General features: G+C 43.5%; 1 protein-coding gene across 1 annotated transcript in view; it reads left to right on the forward strand.

Annotated features, from left to right (window-relative positions):
* The window catches only part of LOC124776147 (PDF receptor-like), a 417,916-nt gene that overhangs the window by 289,569 nt on the left and 108,158 nt on the right, over positions 1–20,189 (forward strand). Inside the window, exon 4 of the mRNA XM_047250984.1 lies at positions 16,779–16,882. Coding sequence (XP_047106940.1) covers positions 16,779–16,882 — 104 coding nt within the window. The remainder of the gene's footprint in view (positions 1–16,778; positions 16,883–20,189) is intronic.

Here is a 20,189-nt window from a genome sequence, read left to right on the forward strand (position 1 = left end):
ATTAACAGCAGCAAACAGCACAACAACGTATGCGTTACAGTCCTAAATTCACACAACGCTGTAATAAAAGACAGAGTGACAGCGACCACTGATCGTATATGGACGTAAGTTCGACGTCTGTATATCTGAAAATACGGTAACAGAAATTATAATAAAATAAAATAAAAACATAATGTAACTTCGTAGACGGTCTGAAAATATGCAGTTTAAAGTCCTACAGTAGCAATTTGGATTCGTTACATAATGTCTCTAAGACATATCTTCAACGCTGTAGGTCCATTGGATGGTAAATCTATGTGGTAATGTGCTTTGAAACGAATATCTTCTAGAGTGTGCAAGTATGCAGCGTGCTACACTGAGCTGATTTTATCCTTCTTTCCTTAAATGCTGTACGCCGCTTAAAACATGAGACAAGTGTTAAGATATGCCAGGCAGACTTGCCATCTCAGTCAATAGTTTCCACTCCCGGTTGATTTCCCTCGAGAGCTGTTACACGAGCACGTGCGGTTGCAGAACATTTTGCGGCTGCTTCATCTACAGACTCGAATTTCAGCAAAAATTTTTAGGTCTGCTGCGACACTTGCCTCGAGGCCATTGTTCTCGAAAGTCAAGAACCGAATTTTAATCCCGTTAGAGCACACATTTTAAAATGCCATTCCGCTGCAGAGCGGATGATTCTTTGGGGAATGTATATGTACATGCTTCTTTCCAGCGCTCATTCCTTATTTACGTTATTCCATTTCCCAATAATCCCATTTTATTACTGCAATTGTCCACTTGTGTCATGTGAGCTTTGACCAATCTCACGTGTAAGTATTACCATCTCTAGATGAAGTTTAAAGACAAAACTTGCAGGCGCCCGTCGAACGTCTGTGGTTTCAACGGATGGTAAGCTATTTAACTGCACCACACTTGTTATGTTGCAACAGGCCGAATTTCCTTCTTCTACTTTTTTTAGTTCTCCGTCTATAACAAGCTTCTAACTACTTCAGGTTAATCACTGAACACCTATTGTTCAGTCTTCGAATTCGTCAGACATGTCATGGATGGAATCAGTCAAACAGTGTACCCCAACGCTGAATCTACGAGCTCCCGCTGTGATTGTATTTTCGTGGTTTCCGTTGGCACATTAGTTCACGTCGAACTTCGTTAACGAATGTTTTCATCCATCTTTTGTTTGTAGTGTGTATCCGGTCGTTTGTCTCAGTATGTCTAATCATTAAGGAATATCTTGACACAGTTCAGAAAAAGGAAAATGCCAGTCTAATTGCTAACATTAGTTTAAGAGAATTCTTAAATCTAATTATGAAACCTATGTGTAAGTTGGTTCACTGTCCCTCAGTATTGGTTGACGAAATTTTGAAGTTTATTTAATTTCATTACATGTACGATTGTTGACTTCAAAATTCGTTTTTAGCGTCAGAGTAACACTTCACATGTGGTACTTGCATGCTCCTTCCAAAACATCACATCGAAGATTCACAAGAGTTAGTCTACTCCAATAAGTGATATCAAGGGATGTTGTCAGTATTCTTCTCGATGTGTGACAATAGTATTCACTGTTATTAGTCGCTCTGACTGTCCATTTTTCACGTGGAGAGTGATTGTTACACTTATAAATTTAGGCATTACGAGCCGTCAGGTCAAGGATACGACAGACCTAATTTTGGAAATCTTACACTGCTACTTACTTTTAGCTGTTAAGCGAGATGTTATGTTATTCTTCGTAGGTCTGTGACTGCTAAAGGAAAGGTTACAGAAAAAGGTGACTGACAGGTGTTTCATGTCTTTACCGAAATTATCAGTTTGCCTAATGTCAGATATCGATGTGATTAGCTTATTGTGTAACGTGTATCGTGTTGCGTTTCACCGATTTGCTAATATATCATTTTCAATATGTTTTACTGCAGCGTGTTATGGAATCAAGTTGACCCTTATTGACATTCAACATTGATGTCTGACTAAGTGTCAAAAATTTTTAAGAAAATGAGGAACAACTTCAGAAGCAATCCAGTAATTTTAAAACTGAAAGGCGTAGTCCAGTGTTACTGTAGTCACCATGGAACACCGTTATTCCAATCGTTAAGTTAGGTAAAAAGACAAAAGGATTGAAAAAAACACTTGATCAATTTACATAAAACACACTTCCTTGTGTTGAGATGACTGTCCATATCAATCGAAAAGTCACACTAGTTCGCCCATCGCCTAGCAAAAAATGCAACATTACAAATCTAAAATAAAAGCAGACATCGTGGTCATCAAGGATCTGTCACATTGAAACGTTGCACCAATCCTGTGATTGGATGGAAGTGGCCGAGAGTTAACGGCGGATGTAAGTACGCTTATATTTCAAACGGACGCCAAATAGTAATACACATATGATGAAATAAACACCGCTAGACGCTCGCCCACTTACCCACACCCACCCACACACACACACACACACACACACACACACACACACACACACACACACACAAACCATGTTTGCGTGGCACTTAAGATTTAAGAAACGCCAATCAGCCGTCCGGTGTGGCCGAGCGGTTCTAGGCGCTACAGTCTGGAGCCGCGCGACCGCTACGGTCGCAGGTTCGAATCCTGCCTTGCGCATGGATGTGTGTGATATCCTTAGGTTAGTTAGGTTTCAGTAGTTATAAGTTCTAGGGGACTGATGACCTCAGAAGGTAAGTCCCGTAGTGCTCAGAACCATTTGAACCATTTGAACCAGCCACGCCACTCAGTAAATACGTGTACATAAGAACAAATTTTAACGTTCTCTCATAAGACTCTTATATAGTCCCCATGCCCAGAAGGTGCAATTACGCCACTACTGGAACTGAGTAACTGTGCACGTTTCTCTTGACTGTAATATAACATACCGAAAAAACATGTCACTTTCGTTTCTGAGAAACAAATACAAAAATAAATTGCACAATTCTGGCACTATCTTACATCATGTATCCCTTTTTCTTTTGCAATATTCTGTAGACTCTGTCACTGTACTGCGTAGTTGCTACACATTAATATGTTTTAATGTCATTTAGTTGTAACCTATTCAGCATAGATTCAATGCACGTTTCTCCACAAAGATCACTGTCAGCGAAATGTGGGAGATATCCTTAAATTTACCACTAAATCACATGCCAAATATCATTACATTAAATTTGCTACAGGTGTCATTACCTTATAATGGTCAGACTTAAATTTTTGCTCATAAGAATTCAAAGTAATATCTCATTACTATTCACCGAAGTCTATGTTTTTTTTATTTACTATGTGTAACTGTTCAGAAAGACGACCAAGTAATTTTTACGCATGTAACTAAAAGAATTAATAGAACTAAACACACGAATGTATAACTATACATATAACTAAGAGAAATTTGCAAAACTGTGCTATAGTTGTTGTCAAACATAGGAAATTCAAGAAAATGTGAAATACCTATTTGATTAATAGTCCATAATGTTTAAAGTGTGAGACTGTCACAATAGTCTGTTTATTACTTTTGACATTTTCTCATAAAAAAAACAGTAGTCTTGCTTACAAGACCAGAGTTCACATATCTGGTACTTCCAGTAAGATATCATTAGATTTTGCATCAAGCACACACAAGCATTCATCAACACTGAATAACACTTGCATCTCACATCTGTCCCCTCCTTGAGCCATCAGAGTTTCTTAATTTGTACAAGTATTCTTTCACGTCTTTCCGTACATGTTGCCTACATGATTGCTGTCCCAGCAACTTCCATATGTTTTTCGATTATTTCTGGATCACAGAACAACACCAACCGCGGTTTCGTAACTTGTTAATTCGAACTAACATTCACAATTATAAAAACTGTTTTAATGATAAAAATATGTTTATTGGGTCACAAAATAACATTAGTTTGAATTTATACTTACATTTCCCGTAAAAATAATTTTTCTCGAATTGCATCCAAGATTTTAGTGATTACTCTTCCATTTTTGTGTCAAAAGTAGGAAAATAGTCTGTAGAAGTAAAAATCAAGCTTCCTGTCATATCACCAGCCGTCTCTTCCAATGGACTTGTTTTCGAATCCTAACGTTGCTATGGAGTATTGTTTAAACGAGATGGAGCAATGGACTACGCAATTCTGCCACGTCTTACAGAACTTTACTCTCCTTTAATATACGCCGAACTGTAGTTTCTTCATCTCTGGCAAGCCTGGAGGAACGTTGATCTTTAGTTTCATTATACACTGAAACACTGGTAGATAGGGCATTTTTTGTTTGACGTAAACTACGTTAAAATCTAGTTTCTTTTGAGCTCGGGGAAAGTCTTAGCCGCCGCATCTGTGTCCAATTGACGCTGTCTTGTGAATTTCCTTGACTGCGCATTCCAACGCTTAGAATAAATTGTGATATCAAGAACTGGTATCTTTCAGGAGTATTCTTCTCAGCTTTGTTGATTTGCTCTTTCTTGCTTCACTTTCAGTTTTTCTACTGTCGCAGAAGATCCATTTTAATGCTTTGCAGTGATTATAAGTAACATCTAAAGAGAACTAGGCAGCACTACATAATTATTATCTTCAACAAGTCCTATACAGTATAATATTAACGTACAAAAATTTTAAACTTGTTACTATACGAAAACACTGAGGCGGCAAAGAAACTGGTATAGGCATGCATATTGAAATACAGAGCTATGCAAACACGCAAAATACGTCTATGTAAGACTAAAGTGGGTCGCAGTTGTCAGATCGGTTACCGCTGCTATAATGGCAGGTTATCAAGATTTAAGTGATTTTGAACGTGGTATTATAGTCAGCAGACGAATGATGGGACACAGTATCTCCGAGGTGGCGATGAAGCCGGGATTTTCCCGTAAGACCACTTCACGAGAGTACCGTGAATATCAGGAATCCGGTAAAACATCGTATCTCCGAAATCGCTGCCGATAGAATAAGATCCTGCAAGAACAGGCTCAACGACGATTGGGGAGAATCGTTCACTGTAACAGAAATGCAAACCTTCCGCAAATTGCTGCAGATTTCAATGCTGGACGTGTGAACCATTCAACGAAATGTCATCTACATGTTCTTTTGGAGACGAAAGCCCTCTCGTGTACCATTGATGACTGGACGACACGAAGTCTTAAGCATCGACTGCACCCATTCATGTCCACTGTGCATTCCGACGGACTTGGGCAGTTCCAGCAGGACAAAGCGACGCCCAACACTTCCAAAACTGCTGCCAGAGTTGGTCCAGGAACACTCTTCTTAGTGACTGCTCACCACACTCCACAGAATGAACATTATTGAGCATTCCTGGGATGCCTTGCAATGTGCCGTTCAGAAGAGATCTCCACCCCCCCCCCCCCCCCCCGTACTCTGAAGGATTCATGGACAGCCCTGCATGATTCATGGCGTCAGCTTCCTCCAGCACTTCTTCAGACATTATTAGAGTCCATGCCACGTCGTGTTGCAGCACTTCTGCGTGCTCGGGGGGACGCTACAGGATATTATGCAGGTGAACCAGTTTCTTCGGCTCTTAAGTGTATTTATCTTTAACTTAAAGTACATAAATCTTAAACTTACTACTATACATACACATGACATATATTTATCTTCAACCTAACAAAAGAAAATCAGCATGTTCCATCAGAGATTTACTAATATATTTACATATTTGATTTTCTTTTACCATGGAGACATTAATAAGAAATGACAACAGGTCCGTTGTTGCGGCAGTCATGAACGAAATCTGCGAAAATATCAATTTAGCATCAGTAAATTATTATTGATTATGCTTATCCTGGGAACAGTACATTAATTCAGCCAAAAACGTACTCTAGGAAATTAAAAACGATGATCTGCTTGCGGTCAATCACCCGAAGTTGCCTACTAAACTGAATTAATCACGTTCATTTACAGAAGATGAATAAAGTCAGAATAATAATTTCAGGTTTAAAGTCAAAACTGCACATGCGATGTCGCATTGACAAAATCTGGCAACTGTAGTAACATTAATGAAAATACGTCTATTTTTCTTACACGCAGATTTCATCGAGGCAAGATCTCGCGTCCCAATTTCGCATTTTGTGCCGGAGTGTATTTGTGTGAATGTGGCGATAGAGTGACGATCGTACCGTGCCTACTAGTGCAATATAATGTTTGAAAAGACTTAAATTCAAAAATTTAAATGAACACTGGCACAAAAGTCCTCTAAATGGCAAAAAAGAATATGTATTACCCATTTCAGTTTAATACAGGTAGTAATATTTTGATCCAGTGTTCGTCGCGTCGGAGGACCGCTAAGTACAAAAAAATTAATAACAGCGTACATCTAAAAATGATAAAATATGAAACTTAAATGCAAGTAAGCAACGCAGGCACTGTAGCTACATATCGAAACAACAATACCAAATCGTTGGGTCAAAGTTTTAATTAATTTACCCCTAAAAAAATCGTGTGCGCTGCTCGTGGCCTCGCGGTAGCGTTTCCACTTCCCGAACACGGGGTCCCGGGTTCGGTTCCCGATGGGGTCAGTGATTTTCACCTGCTTCCAGATGACTGGGTGTTGTTGTGGTGTCTTCATCATCATCATGCATCCCCATTACGGTCGTAGGAAGGCAACGGCAAACCACCTACATTAGGACCTTCCCTAGTACGACGGTGCGGGCCTCCCGCATCGTTCCCATACGCTCTGTCAAGGAGCATGGGAATTCATTTCCATCAAAAATTATTGATGTACACACAACCGTCAACGACGCCTTCCCTCACGCCTGTGCCCGTTCGGGTCACCGCAGTTGATCACACACCATTCACCGCATACCGCACACCGAGCTTTGTTTAATGAAGTGTGAGTTAGAACGCTATCGTCAAAACATTGCAGGACGTGGGCCTTGTAAAATAGATTAATCCATCGAGCCAATTTCGTAATTATGAGAAAATATGAAAAAAATGAATCGGTAATTATAGTCTTTAACAATATTAGGCTAATTAAAGACAGATTGGTTTTCATATTTTATGTAATAAGTAATTATGACATCACTAGACTTTTGAGATGTGAATATGGGACACACAGGACTGGAAGAGGTGACACTAAACAGAAGAGGCTTATACTCAGCAATAATGAAAGTACACCGTTCTAGAAAGGACAGCTGTTCTTGACTTATTTTCTATTATTCACTTAGCGCTCCCCCGACGCGTCGACGCTGGGATCAAAATATTACTACTTATATTAAACTTAAATTGGCAATACGTATAATTTTTTTACTTTTTAGATTTTTTGGGGTATTTTTTTAAATTTTTTAATTTAAGCTTTATTTAGTTCTGAAACCTTGTTACCTGTCTTTATTTGTTCTGACATTTCCTTGTACGATTGCTAATATACCACTTAGAGCAAATTTAAGCAAAAAAAGAAATACTCTCAAGAGGTATTCAAGCCACCTTATATGCGCCAGGAAGATTACATTTCTCACCATCAGTTTCTCTGGACTTCTTAAGACAGTTATCTACAGTAGTTTTTGTTTTCTATGTACATGATGCTACTTGCCATTTTTAACGCCTGGTAACAATTGTATTCTGAGTTATTTTACATACTGGCAACCTTCGTTCCCCTAAAAGCCCCCACGTTTGTTTACGTCCGTACTAGTGCAGTACGCAGAACCAGAGCTCACCTGAAGAGACGACGTCGTGAAACTATGTGTGTCCAGTGCTGTTTGGCGCCTTCCTGTCGCAGCGCCCACCACTGCCTCCACGTCCAAAGAAGTCGCAGCAGTGGTAGCCTTCTGACAGTCCGTGGTTCCCCAGAAGTCGGCGTACTGTATACATCTACATCTGTGTCTACATCTATATTCGTACTGCATAAGCCACCGTACGGTGCGTGGCGGAGGGTACGCTGTACCACTTCTAGTCGTTTCCTGTCCCGTTACACTCGCAAATAGAGCGAGGGAAAACGACTACGTTCGAGCTCTAATTTCTCGTATCTTATCTTCGTAGTCCTTACTCGAAGTGTATGTTGGCGGCAGGAGAGTCGTTATGCAGTCAGCTTCAAATCTCGCTTCTCTAAGTTTTCTCAACAGTGTTCCCTGTTAAGAAAGTCGCCTTCCCTCCTAGAATTCCCATTCGAGTTCTCGAAGCATCTCTGCAAGGATTTGTGTGTTGTTCGAACCTAACGGTAACAAATCCAGCAAACCACATCTGCATTGCTTCGATGTCTTCCGTTAATTCGACCTTGTGCGTATCCCAAACACTCCAGCAGTACTTAAGAACAAATCGGACTAGCCTCCCGTATGTGGTCTCCGTACAGATGAATCACACTTTCCTAAAATTATCGCAGTAAACCGATGACGACCATTCGCCTTCCCTATCACAAACCTCACATTCTCGTTCCATTACGTATCGGTTTCTAATGTTACAACTCGATATTTAAACGACGTGACTGTGTCAAGAAGGGCACTAATCTTACTGCATCTGAACATTACGGGTTGCTTTTTCCACTCATCCGCATTTTTATTAAATTTAAAGCTAGCTGCCATTCATCACACCAAATTGATTTTTGTCATCTTGTGTGCTCCTACCGTCTCTCACATTCGACACCTTCCCATATGCCACAGCATCACCAGCAAACAATCCCAAACTGTTGCCTACCCTGTCCGTCACACCATGTATGTCTACAGGAAACAACAATGGTCGTATCACACTTCCCTGGGCCACACGTGATGATACTCTTCTCTCTGATGAACACCCGCCGTCGAGGAGAAAATACTGGGTTCTGTTCCTTAAGAGGTGTTCATACCTGGGAAACCATTTCATATGCTCGTAACTTCGTTGAAGTCTGCAGTGGGGCACCATGTCAAAGGCTTTTCGTAAATCTAGAAATATGGAATGTGCCTGTTGTCCTTCATCCATGGTTTGCAGTATATCATGTGATAAAACGGCAAGCTGAGTTTCTCATGAGAGATGCATTTAAAACATTGCTGATCCGTGTAGATAAGCTTTTCGGTCCCAAAGAGTCTAATTAGACTCAGAATATGTTCAAGAATTGTATAAGAAACCGATATTAAGGATAATGGACAGTAATTTTGCGAGTCCCTTCTTTTACCTTTCTTACATACAGGACCAATCTGCCCTTTTCTTCCAGTCGCTTGCGGCTTTACAGTAAGCGAGAGATTCGCTATAAGTTAAAGTTAACTAAGGGACCAATGCCGTGGAGTATTCTCTGTAAAAGGGAATTGGGATTCCATCCGGACCTGGCGACTTCCGTTTTTGCAACTCTTTCACGTCTTTCTCTACTCCTTGGATGCGTATCATCATGTCATCCATACGGGACTCTGCGCGATTGTCAAACAATGGTATGTTTGAACGATTCTCCTGTGTTTCTTAAAAGTGAAATTTACAACTTTCCGTTTTGCTATCTTCTACTGCCACGTCAGAATGGTAAACGAGTGGCTGAATGCAAACCTTAGACCTGTTTAACGATTTTACGTAGCACCAGAATTTTCTCAGGTTGTCGGCCAGATATCTTGCTAAGATATGAGAGCTGTAGTAGGGGTGTTCTCCGTGCGTAGACATTTTCCAGACCCACGACCCTCTACTAACATTTGCTTGTAGCCATTTGTGCGCTCTCTTTTGAACTGAGAGTGCAACAGCCTCTGCTCCCTCAGTTTTATCCGAATTTACTTGTTAAACGACCGTTGGTCTTTTCAGTCCTTAATCGACATACTTCTCCAGTGAACGATTTACAGCCTGCTTAAACCTTGCCCACAGTTCCTCCACGCCCATCACCATAGAAACTTCATGATGTCGATTCGTTGTCTAGGTGAAATGCTAACACCTGCTTATCTGATATTTGCGATACGTGTGGGCTGCCGAAGTAGCTGCTCTAGACAGTTTTCGGAAATCGTGTTCAAAACTACTTTGCAGGACCATCTGCCTGTACCCCTGCAATGAATCCATAGACGTCCCAGTCTGTACTCTGTAGGTAAAAGTCGGCTCCAGCTAGTATTGCATGATACGGGTATTTGCGCGATACTGATGGTGTACTTTCTTTTAATGACTCTAGAACTGTTACAGTGGAAACGGGTGGCCGGTTGAAACATACAACAATAAAACCGGTTTCGTCTAGACCTGCTATGCACGACCGCATAACTTCACTGGCACACTCAATTTCGACATCAACAGAGAAAATATTCCAGAATGAGATTTTCACTCTGCAGCGGAGTGTGCGCTGATATGAAACTTCCTGGCAGATTAAAACTGTGTGCCCGACCGAGACTCGAACTCGGGACCTTTGCCTTTCGCGGGCAATGAGGATCCGCACTATACGAGTCTTCGAACTTCCGTTTGAGGTCCCGTCTGAACTTGTTGCCGACGCCTGTCGACCATACGGTACAATTCTATCCCATGTGGTCGAAAAATGGATGAGTTTTACCACGTACCCCGTTTTAAATGGGGTGAGACAAATACGGATAGAACAGCGAAAGCACGTCCCCTCTTACTTGTACATAGGAGGTTCTCGAGCGATTATAATCTATGATGGGCAACCTCGCACTTGCTCGGGGTGCGGGAAAGAAGGTCACGTCCGCTCGGAATGCCTCCAGCGACGTTTAGTGCAAACTCCACGGGATGACGTTCAGGCGCCACAACAGATGACTGTCTTACCGTTGACCTTAATGGAAACCCTGTGAGGCGATGTGAGGGAGATTTCCGATGGTCACCAGCAGCTGCCCCCTATAGCGAACATGGACACCAACGGACTGGAACTCCGACCACCGGTTCTACCACAGCAGACACAGGACACCACACAAGAGATGCAGCTGACGGCCGCTCCAGGCTCATCCGTGGCGACTGCCAGTGCTTCCACCGAGAGCGTGATAGACCAGACCAAGAAGGAGGATACACAACCAAAACAGCCGATGCGGAAGCTAGGCAACGGAAACAGCGTTCACCGAAGAGAAGAAAGAAGCGTCGACTGACTTCTGCTGACGGTAGCCATAGTCCCGAGGGTGCAGTGGACGACAACGACAGTATCGACCTGAGACCAGTGGATTCAACAGATACCGAGATGACGATGCACGAACTACACAGCGACGATAACTTGAACTCTCCTTCTGGTGACCGGAAGGCGGAAGTGGAGATGACAACTGTCCAACATCAGAACGATGACAACGTTACCTCCCATCCTTCGACCAGTTCCGGAAATATGCTGGGGGACTGGGCGCAAGACATGGACCAACAGGAACAGAATGAAAATACGAACGCGACGATTGAGGCTAGTCCTGGCCATAGGCCGGGAGGGGTCGGGAAATGTTGAACAACTTAGTGTGGTGAGGAGCGCCGGGGGTGCAGATAGACGCTTAATGACACAGCCCTACAACTGATGAACACGCGCCAGGCGTACCGCATTGCCACGATAAACATTAATGGCATTCGGACATCGCTTAAAATTCAAATGCTGAAAGATATGTTACGCGCTGCGGACGTGGATATTGTACTCCTACAAGAAGTGCGTTTCACATCGCCGCCAGAGTTGTACGGCTACGAGGCACATTATTCAGTGCACGATGAAAGTGGATGCGGTGTGGCGATTCTCACCAGGGAAGGAATAGGACTGGAGGACGTCATGTCCCTCCCTTCGGCACGTGGCATAGCGATCACTGTCGACGGCGTTCGTTTCATCAATTTATACGCACCATCTGGCTCCACAAAACGCAGAGAAAGGGCGACCTTTTACACCGAAGAGATAGCACCGTTGTTCGCTGGAAGCTATGATAACTATATAGTGGGCGGCGACCTTAATTGTGTCGTCGACAAAAAGGACCAAGTACCTCATTATGTGCCATGCATGGAACTGCGTGCGTTGATTACCGAAATGGCGCTTCTGGATACCTGGGAACTGCAGCATGGCGACAGACCGGGTTATACGTTTGTAACGGGACATTCGGCGAGTAGACTTGATAGAGTGTATGTGACACGAGCTCTACGGACGGCGATACTGGATGCTGAAATCTGGCCGGCGGCTTTTACGGATCATATGGCGTACGTCTGTACGATTCCACTAACGCGTCAGAAGATATGGCGGAGTAAGGGTCACTGGAAAATGAATTGTGCAGTTTTACGTGACACTGAATGTCGCCGGACGATAGAGGCGGCCTGGGAGCCCTGCGTTCGCCGCCAACGAGCATACACCTCGATTCTCCAGTGGTGGATTAAATGCGCAAAACCAACGTTACGGAACGTTGATACAATACGGGCAGGACAAATCGCAGTGGAACCGCACGACGGCTGATTTTTTTTTTTTTACAGCCCTGAGGGAGCTGATGACCCAACAACCATCGCCGGAAAGACACACGGCCATGCGCAGGATAAAAGCCAAGCTATTACAGCTGACGAGACTAAGAATGGAAGGTATAATGGTCCGGGCGAGATTGGCGGACACAGTTGCTGCCGAAACCCCCTCCATGCACCAAATAGTACGTGAACGCCAACGACGACGCAGGACATTGATCAGGTAACTAATCTCTGAAACTGGCCAGCAAGTTGTGCACCAGCGTGATATTGCGCATGTGTTTACTGACTATTTCCGCCAGTTATATGGACCTGTACAAGTGAACCACGAGACACTATATGATGTCATCTCGGAAATGCCAGGTAGAGGACCACCACTGGATGCAGAGACTTTCATCACAGCGATAACAGAGGACGAGCTGACAGATGCAATTGCCAGGGGGGCTCCGAACAAGTCCCCAGGACAGGACGGCTTCCCAATTGAATTTTACCGCGCCTTTGCATACCTCATGGGACGGACCTGGATTCAGATGTACAACGAACTTCTGTTACCACAGACTGAGATACCTGCCGAATTCACGGAGGTGGCAGAAGGCTAGGAGATTATAGACCACTCACTCTCTTGAACTGCGACTATAAGATTTTCGCGCGCATCCTTGGGGCTCGCCTGCGATCTTCAATTTCTGATAGACTCCTCATAGATCAAACTTGCCTCGACGGTAAGAGTAACGTACATACGGCGCTCGGGGACTACCGAGATATCATCGCATTGGCAGCGGCATGCCGAATGCGTGGAGCACTCGTCGCTATTGACTTCGATCATGCGTTAAAAATGGCTCTGAGCACTATGGGACTTAACATCTATGGTCATCAGTCCCCTAGAACTTAGAACTACTTAAACCTAACTAACCTAAGGACATCACGCAACACCCAGTCATCACGAGGCAGAGAAAATCCCTGACCCCGCCGGGAGTGGAACCTGGGAACCCGGGCGTGGGAAGCGAGAACGCTACCGTACGACGACGAGCTGCGGACAATCATGCGTTCGACAGAGTGGATCACACCTTTTTGCGTGCGGTGATGGGAAGATTGGGAATCCCACAGGCCTTCATTGTAGTGATCATGCGACTGTTACACGGCGTGCGACAAAGGTCTCGGTGAATGGACGGAGTACTGACTACATTGTTATTTCAAGGTCAGTTCGTCAAGGTTGCCCCCTTTCGATATTTTTGTATGCAATGGCTTTAGAACCCTGTCTATATGGTCTCCGAAGACGGTTGGAGGGAGTGCCGTTGCCACAACTGACCTTTCATTGCCTCGCTTATGCTGACGATGTGATGCTGGTGGCACGGACAGGCGAAAAAGTACGTACGGCGTTGGCATGGATACAGCGATACGGGATGGCGGCAGGAAGCGTGCTTAATCTACAGAAATCACGCTGCATGTATGTCGATCGAGGATTACAACCGGGGGAGGAAGGCCCGCTCATGTTAGTTAAGACCATAAAATGTCTAGGTATTACGTTCCACACGGATGTGCAGCGGACAGCAGCGGATAACTACCGACGCAAATTGAAGCTGATGCGGACAATGGTGCTGTTACAGAAATTAAGAGCGCTGGATATGATTCAGAGGGTTACCTATGTTAACGTATACCTAGCACCGAGACTCACTCACGTAGCGCATGTCCTGCCTTTAACGCGCACTATGGCATCACGGATACAAGCAACTTTCGGAACCTCCGTGAGTGTGGGACACCTGTTTAAGATCCAATACACAACGCTTACGCTACCACCTGGAGAGGGTGGACTTGGTCTAGTGAACGTATATGAAAAGGCACGGGCGTTATTCGTCAGTACGATTTTCCGACAGAGGCACGGTCAATTTCGCAATATCTCGGGTGCGTTGGTCGATGTACTAGCGCCCACTTCAATGCTGCCCCCAGTCAATGTGGGCCATATTTCACCGAAGCTGTCAGATTTCAAGTCTTTTTGTTTTTGGAGCTAAGCTATGTCAGAGATTCCTTCCCAACAACACGACTACCGACGACGCGAGATGTATACTAACTCTTACTGCGCCGGTTTCCCAGGAATACCCTGGAAAAGAAGTACCCAGACAAGAACTGGCGACAGATATGGCGCGTTATACGGAACGTTTACCTCCCAACGTCGGTACGCTCAAAATGGTATGTGGTGGTAAATAGGAAGTTCGCAACGAATCAACGGCAGCACGCGATTCATTTGGCAGACACTCCACTATGTTTAGGCTGCGCAACAGTGGACACTGATGAACATCGTTTAGCATGTAGTGGGACAGCTCCAGTGTGGCACTTGGCACAACAGATATTGGCGTTCCTGTTACTCTCCGCCCCTCACACAATTTTATCAGACACACTTTTGTTCCCCCAAGAATCTTATTTTCCGGTCCAAAAAACCAATGGAGTGGGGGGAATGGTGGTGGGCTACGTGTATAACGAATCGGAAAAGGACAAAATTGATTTTGGACATTTTCTCCGGGATGGACACACGAAGCTGCAACAGCGTAAGAAATATGTGGAAGACGCTAATTACTTGCGAATTACATTTACCGAGCCGCCGGCCAGGTGGAGTGTGACGGGTGAGAGATGAGATAGACGAAGAAGCCGAGATAGACATCGATCACACTTACGGACCCTTAGTTAATTTCGAGAAGACGACCCAGTCTTACAGTAACGTCTGGAGAACGAGTCGATAGATGGCTGTCTTGCTCTATCGAACGTCGGGTCGTGAGCAGGTGTCGCCCTCGACACGAATTTCATTTCATTGCTACAGGAGCATGTTTCTTTTGCATTTGTACTATCCGCAATGTCTTCATGTCTTTCATTTGGGCATTTTCAGTTTTATTCATTTACTTAATTACTTAATTTTCTAATTAGGCAAAAAAAATTTAAAAAATGGTAGAGCACTTGCCCGCGAAAGGCAAAGGTCCCGAATTCGAGTCTCGGTCGGGCACACAGTTTTAATCTGCCAGAAAGTTTCATATCAGCGCACACTCCGCTGCAGAGTGAAAATCTCATTCTGGAAACATCCCCCAGGCTGTGGCTAAGCCATGTCCACGCTATATCTTTTCTTTCAGGAGTGCTAGTTCTACAAGGTTCGCAGGAGAGCTTCTGTAAAGTTTGGAAGGTAGGAGGCGAGGTACTGGCAGAAGTAAAGCTGTGAGTACCAGGCGTGAGTCGTGCTTCGGTAGCTCAGATCGTAGAGTAGTTGCCCGCGAAATGCAAAGGTCCCGAGTTCGAGTCTCGGTCGGGCACACAGTTTTAATCTGCCAGGAAGTTTCAGAGAAAATATTGTCGCCACTTGCAATGAAAACTCTCCCTCACATGGCGTATAATCTGTCTTTCCGATATACGCCGGTGTGCATACAGGTCTTGCTGCAAAAGAGCCTATTTCCTAACTGAATGTGCGTGATGTGGCCGGCCGGAGTGGCCGTGCGGTTCTAGGCGCTACAGTCTGGAACCGAACGACCGCTACAGACGCAGGTTCGAATCCTGCCTCGGGCATGTGTGTGATGTCCTTAGGTTAGTTAGGTTTAATTAGCTCTAAGTTTTAGGCGACTGATGACCTCAGAAATTAAGTCGCATAGTGCTCAGAGCCATTTGAACCTTTTTCGTACGTGATGTGGCTATGTGTTTCTAAGCGGCTAGTCACGTGTAATTGTTCAGACTCTATCAGTATGGCCAATCTGAACTCGTCACTTCTGTGCCTCAGTGGCAGCGGTAGGGTCCTAGCAACAGTATCACTGAATGATGAACCACACTGCCAGTAGGCCAAGATTGTGCTGCTGTGGAACTCTGAAAAATGGTGGTAGACCCCTGTTCTGTTTGGACGAGGCGCAACACAATAGCCTCTCAAACTATTATGTTTGAGATTTCTCAATATAAGACTCTCTGTACAGTATTACTTTATTTGCGCAATATATATGGAAATATCTCAACTTCCTGTTTTCAGTCAGGCTGACATTCTAATTAGGTGCATATCCAAGCGCTATGTACACTCCATTGAAATTTTGACATTTGCTAGATTAATAATGTTGCATTCTGAACCTCCAGAGTAAACGTTTTGATAGATTTTCAGTTAAGACCTGCCCGTGAACATTTTTCTTCATTTTAGGGGTTTCACAGACATGCCATCTTCATACAACCAGCGATAAAAGTAAATAGTCTGAGTCTTTAAATTTCGTACGACATCTCCCTGTGTACATTGCATGTTCTGTATTGCATATCCACGTTTGTAAAGCTAGCAATGTGCTCGCATTATCAAAGATGTTCAAGACATTGGAAATGGAACCGGGAAGCTTTAGTAATCAGATTAGATACAAATTAATTGTGCTATACGAAAAAGGCAGACATTTAATTCTTGATTACTTCCACGGACTACAGTCCATGCCGTAATGGTTTTCCGTCACGTTTACAGATCTTTCATGAGGACTGTGTACTCCAAACTGTCAGCAGTAATCCAGTGTGACGCCACTGTGTCGACAGGTGAAACTGGAGATCGCGGAGCGGACGCGCACGCTGGAGATCGTCGGCTTCAGCGTCTCTCTGGCGGCACTCCTCCTCTCCCTAGCCATCTTTTGTCGTTTCAGGTGAGTCCTGAGCAAATGTGGACAGCGTTTAACCACTAACTATTGCATTAACTGCTGGACGTAACGATCATTGCATGTATTGGGTCTCGCGCATGCAGTCGTGCATGTGTGTATGTTTGTGTGTTTTGAAAAGGGGGGGGGGGGGCGTTATAACACTCAGCATCCAAGTTCTTGGGAGCATCTGGAACTATGAGCCTGCGCGTTTTAGACGTCTCTTGCATTAGAGGTACATAACCTTCAAGGAATAAGATTCCTGTATATTGAAAGTTATCATAATAAAATTAATATTATTGTAGTTATTTATTAAATGTTTTCTTTGCTGGCAGAAAATGACTGTTGTAAATTGAAAGTTACTATAAGCTTACATGTAGTTTCAACATATGAATTCGTAAACTCTAAATACAAAAATTCGACTGCGAGAATGTGTTGCAAAATGTGACTGCGAGATGGTAACTTGATATAGCCTATCTATTTAAGCATTCGTAATGGCAAGAATACTGTCTGAAACCAACACTCTGAATCATTAAATTTTGAAAGTGATAAACTGGCCCTGGAAAAATTCAATGTTCCCCTGTTTTCACAATTTAATTTTCGGTTACCTGTTTCACTGCTCTTGTCTCGATAGGGCGTCCTACTTGCTGACCTACAACTAACTACTGACACACCCCTGGTGAAAAAAAGAACTAATACACAAATGTTATTGTTCTTGAGTGGAAAAACGTAAGTATTCCTGAAATCAAATGAGACATTTTCAAAAATGTAACTCAAAAAAAATGAAATTTAATATTGAGCAGTTATTCGTATCCTCAAATTCAGATAGAAATTCATACATGGCTTTTTATCTTTCCATATACTCAATTCTCTGGATGTCTGAACCAAGAATGCGTAATTACAAGCCGCCGCCATAGAGGACAAACTCTAAAATTACTTACCGTAATGAAATCCGTGAACAATTTTTGATGTTGCTGAGCAAGACTCATGCAATGAATTTAAATGAACACATTAACATATATTGCAGGAGATCAAGCTCAAAAATGGCCATAAATTAAGAAAAGTATTGGCTCCCCACGAAATGCCAGTTGTAATATCACCATCTCGTAAAAGAAGATCTTTTTCTAGATGGTGATTTCACATCTTGCGTTTCGTGTGGCCAGTTTTTATGGCCAGTTTTTAGCTTGATGTTCTACAGTATTTGTTAATGACATTAACTCAATCACTTGAAAATGGCGTAAAAGGCCGAAACTTGGGTCGTAATTAATTAAACAAGAAGACAAACAAATGGTGGGTGGTGGGTTCATTTCAAAATTAATTAAATCCTTTTCTATTATTCGTTAATATAGCCATAGTAAAATATTGTTCTCAAAATGCTTAAATATCTTTACTCATCTCAAATAATTAATCAGTAAATAGACATGTTTCACTGCCCGAGAAGATAACTGCAACCATACCACTCGGCCTATGCCGTAATGCCACTCACGACACATCACTGCCGACGACTGTCTCTCCTCATCTCCATATTAACAGAGCGCAAAATCTCCCATGCATCTTGCAAAGCAGAGATTTTCCAAGCAAGCCTCCAGCTCACGCAGAACCTCTGACGACAGTGCTGGCTTATAATTTCAAACAGTACAATGGCGCTTACGCGCACATGACTCTAGATAATACAGAAATGCCCTTGAAATTATATACAGTCCCCTACCACTATGTGTCGAAAATACGCTCACTCAGACTTCACCCTAGTTATACGCAGATAGCTCGTGAAAAAATTCCAGCTGACTGTACCTTAAGGATTTTCACAAGCTGGACTCTCATATACATTTAATGATCAGGGAAAGATTCTGAAGGCCAGGCCTGGAGAAGTTCTGCATAAGAACCATTCCTGACGAATGGCCAGGGCATTACCAGCACTGTCTTCAGTCTCTGAACTGACTTGCTAGGTGGTAGCCTTTTAATCGGCCGCGGTCCGTTAGTATACGTCGGACCCGCGTGTCGCCACTATCAGTGATTGCAGACCGAGCGCCGCCACACGGCAGGTCTAGAGAGACTTCCTAGCACTCGCCCCAGTTGTACAGCCGACTTTGCTAGCGATGGTTCACTGACAAAATACGTTCTCATCTGCCGAGACGATAGTTAGCATAGCCTTCAGCTACGTCATTTGCTACGACCTAGCAAGGCGCCATTATCTGTTGCTATTGATATTGTAAAGAATGTACAGACAAGAGCTACTTTCAACATTAATAGATTAAAGTTAAGTATTCCACCAGCTGCATCCTTTTTTTCTAGTCTAAATTCCTTGTTCTGTTCCAGACCTCACGCCAGCCTGCGTGAGCTAAAGCGCGTGCCTTTCGGCTTCCTCTTACATTAGTGGGTTGGCCCTCTTGCCAGTCCACAACAGGTATTCTAGCCGAAACCGACTTTTTGTTTGCGTTGTTCGTTTATTCTCACACCAAAAGGATGCAAATTAAGCGTATTGTGCAAGGGATGAGAATAGAAAATTTTTCCCACACAAATTTCCGACCTGAACTGATTTTTCCTTCTCATGCACTATTAGTCGTGTATTGAAAAGGAATGTTATTCTCAATTGCATGCTTGATGACTGCTTTAGAAGAATCATAGACTAGCAACGAACTTAAACATGTGTGTATGAAAGCATGGTTTCGCGGCGATATGAATTAATGAAATTTTTTCGGGCTTCCAGCCGAGTCAGGTGGTTAAAATCCCACGAGCTTTCGACCGAGCTTTCCTCAGTCATTGTCAAGTGGTAAGACTGACTGCTGTGTCGCAGTGGCCGCGTCGTTATATAGCCGCACTGCTGGCTGTGACGTCACTAGTGCTCTCTTCCTCGCCATATATGGTAATGTTTTCATCCCGCGTCTATCGCGCCCGTTTCAACCTCGCCATGGCCGGGTCCCAGGTTGTGCTGAGGTGCAAACCGCTGTCCTTGTTGATAGCGTTTTCAGAGGTTTTTATTTCAATAGCTTCCTTTATGACGCTATCCCAAAATGCCTTCGTCCTCATAACGACAGATGGTTCGTCGTATAGAATTCTGTGTCCATTTTCTAAGGCGTGTTCTGCCACGGCTGATTTTTCTGGATAGCGTAGGCGTAAGCACATCTCGTGTTCCGTCCGGCGTTGCTCCGCAGTACGTACTGTGCAAGTTAAAAATTCGAGGAAGCATAAATAGTTCATAGAAAAGATCAGAAACAAAATTAGGGAATAGCGTCAGAGGAAACGGCATATTAAGTTCGAATGAACGAAAGCATAGGTAATAACTCCTGCGAATGAACTGGAAGACAAGCTTGTCAAA

This window comes from Schistocerca piceifrons, chromosome 2, assembly GCF_021461385.2.
Source record: "Schistocerca piceifrons isolate TAMUIC-IGC-003096 chromosome 2, iqSchPice1.1, whole genome shotgun sequence".
NCBI classification, from domain to species: domain Eukaryota; kingdom Metazoa; phylum Arthropoda; class Insecta; order Orthoptera; family Acrididae; genus Schistocerca; species Schistocerca piceifrons.